The 8,262-nt window shown below is 44.0% G+C and overlaps 1 protein-coding gene across 1 annotated transcript; it reads left to right on the top strand.

The window, feature by feature from the left end:
- Positions 1-2,765: 2,765 nt before the first annotated feature.
- cyp2r1 (cytochrome P450, family 2, subfamily R, polypeptide 1) lies at positions 2,766-6,480 on the top strand (the record flags this gene model as incomplete). The annotated part of the gene is made up of 5 exons (XM_084005987.1): positions 2,766-3,002; positions 3,454-3,595; positions 3,699-4,331; positions 4,455-4,784; positions 5,498-6,480. 5 exons carry the CDS (start codon positions 2,766-2,768, stop codon positions 5,713-5,715), a joined length of 1,560 nt encoding a protein of 519 aa, XP_083862113.1. The 3' UTR covers positions 5,716-6,480.
- Positions 6,481-8,262: the final 1,782 nt, after the last annotated feature.

Genomic DNA, 8,262 nt, shown 5'->3' with positions numbered 1-8,262 from the left:
CAGGAGGGGGTCACAGCTTCCCTTATCCAGGTGATATATCGATCAAACCTCCCAACTCACAGATTCACACACAAGATATTATACAACACAGGCTGAGTAGAACTCATGTCATTTAAACTCAACTTCATGTGTAAAATTGGTGGGTAATTTATGTATATATGAATCCATGTGACCTGCTCTGCAGGGTATAAGAACGATTCCTTTCATCCTTTCAGATTCAACGTTACATCTCTCTTACATCAAAAGTTTAATATGTTTTGATGATTTTTTTTTTTTTTTCCTGAATCCACGCCGTCACAAAATGTGGTTCGACGTTAACCACCTGGACACACATCGCCGTGTCGCTGGTGTTTTGATTAATCCGACCGCTATTGAGATAATGCAACAGTGAGAACATGTTTATTTGATTCAATCTGACAGATGTGTTTAATGCTTCCAGAATAGCTTTCTAGTCTCTGGAGCTGGCAGGAAGCAGAGGAGTAATTTGCAAGAATGTCCTCATTAGGTAACCCTAACAAATCTGAATGATTGGGAGAGGTCTGTAGAGGCCATCGAAGAAGAAAAAAAGCTCACCAGCTGCCTCAGCAGGAAGCAACGGCTGGATAAACAACTTCATGTCTAATGAGGAGCCAGTCAAGATGAACTGATCACACAGCAGCGTGGAGAGCATGGTGCTACGAAAGTGCAAAATTGTTTATAGTTTAAAACCCCATTAATGAGATGATTGGTTACCTTGGTTAACCCTTCCATCTACAGACCGTATAGGAAAATGTGCCAGCAAAGTGTAAGTGAATAAATATGTTTATTATATCAAATATATAAATATATATATACTTATTTGGCTGGAAAACAAGTTTTATGTACGTTAAAAATACCAGTTTTCAGAACATCCACGCACATCCTGCAGCGTCTGGATGACCTCAGGTTCTGGCCGACAAGTTTGAAAAATCTCAGACAACTAGCGCATGTTTGGAATGTGGTGCCTAACCTAACCTTTGACCTCTGGACGGCGAAAGAAACTGCAGCAGCTTACTGGGGCAAAGTTTATTCCTTTAAAAACACAACAGGGTCACACAAAAACGTGCTCATTCTGCATTTACCTCGTGGGATGAACAAAAGAGGCTTTTAAAAACAGTCGTTGCATTTAAAGCAAATCAAAGATTTATATATAATATAATCATATTTGAGGGGTAGGGGGTTCTAAAAAAGAGGAGAAATCTTTTGTTGCAATGCTCAGCCAGAAGAATAATTTGACCACAACAAACAAATTACAATTAAATTTGAGGGAGGGAAAATATTATTGACAGCTTATAATGAAATGAATGAGCAGGGTAATGGTTCCACTCCTCCCTTGCATGTCGTTCTTCCTTATTTCAATGGTCATATTGGCTTGTAACTGCATTGATTAGCTACAAGATCTCATTGCCTTGTTTCTTTTTTCCCCTTTTCTATTTATTTCAATTTGTGCTTTATCTTCTCCATTCAGAGGTTATTTTCTGTCATAATGCCTCCAACATGGAAACATGGTTTATGCAACATACTGAGCCTCAAAGCTTGGGTTTGCTAATGTTAGGAAAGGCAAAAGTAGGCACACTTTGAACTGAAGAACGTAGCCCAGTGTTGCCAACTCTTGAATGAAACAGGGTGCTGCAGGGATGATGTATTGTTGCAGGTCAGCGTCACACTGGTTCCCTTAAAAATATGCACATTTTCCACTGAAATTTTGGATTACTGTGGCAAACAAAGGTTTATGATACTAACAAGGTTGGTTCAGCAAGATAATATTCACTCTCATGATGTTTTAAGTAAAGTAAAAAGCTGACGACTTCAACATCACCACCACTGAGCTAAAGGCAGACTTGTGTTCGCCGTAATGACGTTCTGCAGTCTCATTTAGTCAATTCATTAGAGGGGTATTTACTGGCATACGCTGTTTAATGGGTGGACAATATGACAAAATGTCAGCTAAAAGGGTTTAAAAGGCATCTTTCATTGCAGCTCAACTTAAAGTTGGCATGTATAGCCATGGAGCAATGTGCCCAAAGGAACAAAATACATAATCAGCATTATAAATGGGAGGTTTTTCCTGTTATAAAGACCGATACATTAATCAGAACTACTGTGCAACTACTGTACTTCATTTTACTTCTATTCAGCAAGAAAATAACCAAACTTAATAGCTTATAATACAAATTATATGTATTTTTGACCAATGGGCTTCTTTTTTTCTGCATGTGTGTGCTTTTGCTTTGCTTTGTCAGGTGAACCGCACAATGGAGCTCTCTTACATGACTATATATATATATATATATATATATATATATATATATATATATATATATATATATATATATATTTAAATCACACTTAATTATGTGGCGTCAATTAGCCCTGCCTGGTGTTATGTATTATGTATGCATCAAAGCGCTGCTCTGTCTTTGAACGTTTTACAACTTTACAGCTAACGTGTTGGATGAAGTTCAGTCCGACTCCGGGACGTTTATGATGTGTCGCCCCCCTCTGTAGGTTCATTAATAAAGCAGTCCCAAAAACTCAACTCCCCCCCCCAAGCAAAAAAAAAAAGTATCCGGGTTATTGAACAAGAGCAGAACAAAGTTCAGCAGTCTGACTTTTCTGGCCAATCTTAGCTTTAGAGGCGGGGGATAGAAAATGTGCAAGATGATACACATGCGCTTCAGCTGCTCCGAGGAGAAGCCCGGGTTGGCGGAGAAAGTCCAGCAGCGGAACGGAGACTGTTTGCGGAGATGGTTTCACTTCAGTCGCGGTCTCTGGTGCCGGTGTCCTGCGCACAGGCGCTGATGGGCGCCGGTTGTTTGGCGGTCGCCCTCCTCGCCCTCCTGCTGGTCCGCCAGCTCGTCAAGCAGAGGAGACCTCCGGGCTTCCCCCCTGGTCCTTCTCCCATCCCCGTGATAGGGAACATCATGTCTCTGGCCACAGAGCCGCACGTCTTCCTCAAGAAGCAGAGTGAAGCCCACGGACAGGTAAACGACTTCGACTACAGCCTACAGCGCATTCCGGGAGCGCACTACTTTTTTATAAAAAAAAAAACTCCTCCAATGGTGCTGTCTCCTTATAGGAGAGGTTTCAAACATGCAGCACACAAGAACAAAAGAGACTCGCCCTAACATTTGGCGGGGCTCCCAAAAGCAAAACACAAACAAAAAAAAAGGCATAAAGAGATTTTTTGTTGTTGCTTATTCAAGTTAAAGACAGTTCAGCTGTGAAGTGTTGAGGTTATAGAAAGACAACCTCAACAGGGGGTCAGAGTCTGTTTCATTCACTCCCAGCAGGGGAGTTTAATACATCCTCAGTGTTCTGGCCCTGTGTGGAGACACCAGCAAATGTGTTGTATTCAAAATCTCACATTCCTGCATAGAAATTGTGTGCAAGGAGCAAAATGACAGTGCTCATGTTGCAACGTGTGCCTTTCAGATTTTCAGTCTTGACCTGGGAGGCATCTTGACGGTGGTTTTGACTGGATACGACTGCGTCAGGGAATGCCTTTACAATCAGAGTGAGGTGTTCGCCGATCGCCCCTCGCTGCCTTTATTCAAGAAAATGACCAACATGGGTGGTAAGATGATGCTATGATATCATATCTCATGCAACAGTGTCTGAGTGATTGCGACAATAAATGATTAAACTCCTCCGTCTACTTCTTTCTCCACCTTCCAAAGGGCTTCTCAATTGTAAATATGGCAAAGGCTGGATTGAGCACCGTAAACTGGCTTGTAACTCTTTCCGTTACTTCGGCAGCGGCCAGAGACAGTTTGAGAGGAAGATCTCGGAGGAGTGCATGTTCTTCGTCGATGCCATCGACGAACACAAGGGAAAGCCCTTCAACCCCAAACACCTGGTGACCAACGCCGTGTCCAACATCACCAACCTGATCATTTTCGGACAGCGGTTCACGTACGACGACCGCAACTTCCAGCACATGATCGAGATATTCAGCGAGAACGTGGAGTTGGCGGTGAGCGGCTGGGCCCTCCTCTACAACGCCTTCCCTTGGATTGAGTATTTGCCCTTTGGAAAACACCAGAAGCTGTTCCGCAACGCTGCGGAGGTGTACGACTTCTTGCTGGAGGTCATAAAAGGTTTCTCCGAGGGAAGGGTGCCGCACGCGCCACGCCACTATGTCGATGCCTATCTGGATGAGTTGGAGCAGAACGTGGGAGAACCCAGCTCGTCCTTTTCCTACGACAACCTCATCTATTCAGTGGGCGAGCTCATCATCGCTGGCACGGAGACCACGACCAACACCCTGCGCTGGGCCATGCTCTACATGGCTCTCTACCCCAACATACAAGGTCAGTTGTAGCGGAACGAAGCATCAGCCCAATATGTTTGACCCAGATGGAGATGTGCCAAACAGCTGTTTTACAGGCTGCAGTAAATGTAATGGTGATTCTTTTCTGTTTTCCCTTGCGAAGAGAGGGTGCACAGGGAGATCGACAGCGTGCTGGCCAACGGGAGGGCGCCTACTTTGGAGGACAAACAGAAGATGCCCTACGTGGAGGCCGTTCTGCACGAGATTCTTCGCTTCTGCAACATCGTCCCCCTCGGTATTTTCCGCGCCACCTCCCAGGAGGCCAAAGTCAACGGGTACACCATCCCCAAGGGAACCATGGTGATCACGAACCTCTACTCGGTGCACTTTGACGAGAAGTACTGGAGCGATCCAGGTGCCTTCTCGCCACAGAGGTTTCTGGACAGCAATGGCAACTTTGTGAGGCGCGAGGCCTTCCTGCCCTTCTCTTTGGGTTAGTCGCTCAATGGTTCTCTTCTGCAGTCAATAACCGGTCATAAATCACAGTTTAAAATGTAGAGAATTTACGGTGCTTGGAACGGTGAAACTGACAGGTGATATATCGCTGGTCAGCAGTGAACCCGACTCAGATGCTGCCAAGTCCTCAATGAAAACATAAAACTCAAATATTACATACACTGAATTCTGTCTTTAGCATAATTCCTCCCCACCCCCCTTACATTTTATAGAAAAATAATTCTGCATATCACATGATTACATACTCATATGACATTCACATATCCAAATCCACCTTTCCACAGGGTAACAAAAAATTATGGCGTCCCATTTTGTTGCGATTACAGCAATAAAATGTCCTCTTTTCTCAAAAACAACATTTAAATGTTCCATATGGTTTATTTTAATTGGCTATTTCAGTGATAACATCCAGTCAGAAACCCCTAAAGTCAAAACAAATGTCTGTATAATTTAAAATATAATATAGAATATTTAATGTGTATGCCTTAGCTGTAGCATACATTTATGATTTTCATTTTGGCTACGTTCCTGTTCTCACCACAGGATATTCCAGTAGAGCACGCAGCCATGATTTCTCACATCTGTCTTGTATTCCTGAGAACTATTATCTATTCTATTCGTATTGGCCAGATGTTGTGCCTGCGTGTGTGTGAGAGAAACTCTAAATTACTCTAAATCTTTTTTTTACAGGGAGGCGTTGCTGCCTGGGTGAACAGCTGGCCAGGATGGAGATGTTCCTCTTTTTCACCACTCTGCTGCAGAGGTTCCACCTTCAGTTCCCTCCAGGAACCGTTCCCACTGTCACTCCCAAACTGGGCATGACCTTACAGCCCAAACCTTACTCCATCTGTGCCGTCCGGAGGCAGCAGAAAAGCCCCTGCTTTGGAGACACTCCTCATCACAAGTAGACGAGCAGGAATGTATTACAGCTTACATCAAGCCGGGATTTTATGATTTTGCACAGCAATGCAACCACATGATTCAGGTGCATAAAACTGTCTGGATTGTAGCGTCCAGTTCCTGTGCGTCACGGTTTCTTTTTCCCAAAGGACTTGCAGCACAGAAAGTAGCTCACTAGATATGGACATGTGACACAGTTTATGCAATTACTATTGAATTCTTTTACTGAGCAATATGCATGTTTGCACAATACTTGTAAGTTTGCCGGAGGAGGCAACGCGCCACAGTGCTGAAAGGACATTCTGAGAACACATGTGTTCTATTGATTGCTCCGGGCCCAGAAAATGAAATGTCTATGAACCTTGGTGCTGTAGCGATGGGTTAGGTGCATGTCAATGATTGATAGTAAGTACACCTATGATGGTTCATAGCCCTCCTCAGGACAGCTTCAAGTCAGACAGATGACCCCGCTGGTTTGTACGCGTGGCACGATAGTGTGACTTTCCACGAAACTTCTGAACGCCGTGTGTTCGGAGCTGGACTCGGGCCAAAATTCCCATCACCTGGACTGACTCCGACCCCTCCTCTAGGGAGAGCGCTCTCCTGGAAAATGTGTCACTCGGAAGGCAAACGCAACCCTGGTGGATTTCTAGAAACTGACTATGCAACACTGGTTTCTGATAAATGGTGCTTATCAGTACTGACAAAGTACTGCATTTATGTTTGAGGTTAACGTTTGTTTGTCCTTTTTATCTTTCTTTCTTTGAATATGGTTGGTGCTAGGTTTTTTGTGTATTCATAAAGTCTTTCTTAAGATATTTAAAATGTGCAATGTCATCTTTGAGCTGCTGCTAAAATGGTAAAAACCCAACTCATATTACTTCTGCAATCCACATATTAAGCTGCAGATCATCTCGTTCAATACTTCCAGGATAATTTCAACACCTTTCAGCTTATTGATTCCGTCTCAAGTCCCAGGACGTCCAACGAGCGGTAATCATTAGTTATCCTGAACTGTAAACTGTGTGTTCGTGAGAAGCAGCTGTGTCACCCATGTTCTAAGTTTAGCTCTCACCCCGACCTGCTCCGCTCCCAGCAGAGAAATGCCTCGGCAATTCAATACATTGCTTCATCTTCTGTTTCTTCTCACGGCCAACGTGTTAACAGACGGTGGCTTGCTGGCAAATTGAGCAGACAGAGAGAACAGTAGCAACAATTCAGTGTTTCAGGCGACCTGGTCCGTGTGAATAACGATACTCTCCTTTTAGCTCAGTTTTCCTCTCCACCAACCCCTGAGGGAGATGTCTGTCTATTTCGCTGCGCTCCGTTTAAAGCCGTTCACTGTCTGATGATTGGTGCTGGAAAGGGCTTGTAGAACGTCGCCGATAAACAACGGTGATGAGTGAGTGAACCGAAACAGTACAGCTGTGGAGAATAAAACCCCCAAAATAAGCTGGTGACAAAACAGTGATTTTGATCCTTTAATGTAAAAACGTTTGTAACGCCAACTTTTAAGGCTCTGCGCACCTACACAGGTGTTTACTGTTACTATGGCTGACTATACCAGCTGGAGATCAGGGTTATGCAGAGTATAGGCCCCTTTAATCATGTCATTGCAGGGGAAACACAGGTGGAATTAATAACATTAATCACGGCCCTGTTCCATTTCGGTGGGCCAGGGCCCTGGCAGTGTGCATGTTGCAATGACATGCTGAATAGAATGGGAGCATGAATAATTCTATCAATAATAACCTGTGTTTACCCGGCATGGCTGCTGTGAAAAGGCCCCGACTGTTAATATCAGTCCTATCAGTGTCCTGAGAGGAGGACCGATCAGGCCTCCAAGTGAAGACACCGGTGTGGTATCGGGTCTTAAAGGTTCATCTAGATTGGCACGGAGACAACAAGAAGGCAGTGTTATATATAATATATTACCAGTTCACACAGACACACGCACTCACACCAATAAAAACCAAGGAGAACGTTCGATACTTCAGGGAGGGTGTTTTTCTTTTATAAATAACAACAAAAAATCAGTTGCCCCCACAATGTAGATAAGGGTGAAAATGGTTACATTAGACAAACGCACGTATATCGATGCTACATAAGGGTAACAACCATTCATAGATGTTTTTTTTTTTTATGGCACAATCATCAAGAGGACACTGTGGTTGGAAAAGACTGCACAGTGAGAAGCCGACAAAACCTTTACAACTTAACGAGCCCAAGTGTGTCGGGTCGGGGAGCTACCGAGGCTTTTTACGATCCAGCACGGGTCCACGTGAACAAAAAAGCCGACGACAGAGATGTCAGAATGTATATGGCTCTGACCTGAGTCCAACTCTGACTCCTGCCACCGTGGAACATTTGACTTCGAGGTGTTTCTCTTGCATGAACAGTACTGGAGCCCAGAGGGATTTTGCCAATCAGCGTATCACAGCCCACAAACTACTGTATGTAGGTTAAGTTTGGCACGAGTTGGGTCGACTGAGACAACAGAGAGAGAGAGAGAGATAATGAAGAGTACAAGAGTGGTTATGATACAGAACACGTAG

Source organism: Eutrigla gurnardus (genome assembly GCF_963514095.1).
Source record: "Eutrigla gurnardus genome assembly, chromosome: 1".
NCBI lineage: Eukaryota > Metazoa > Chordata > Actinopteri > Perciformes > Triglidae > Eutrigla > Eutrigla gurnardus.
This window is presented reverse-complemented; position numbering and strand designations above follow the sequence as displayed.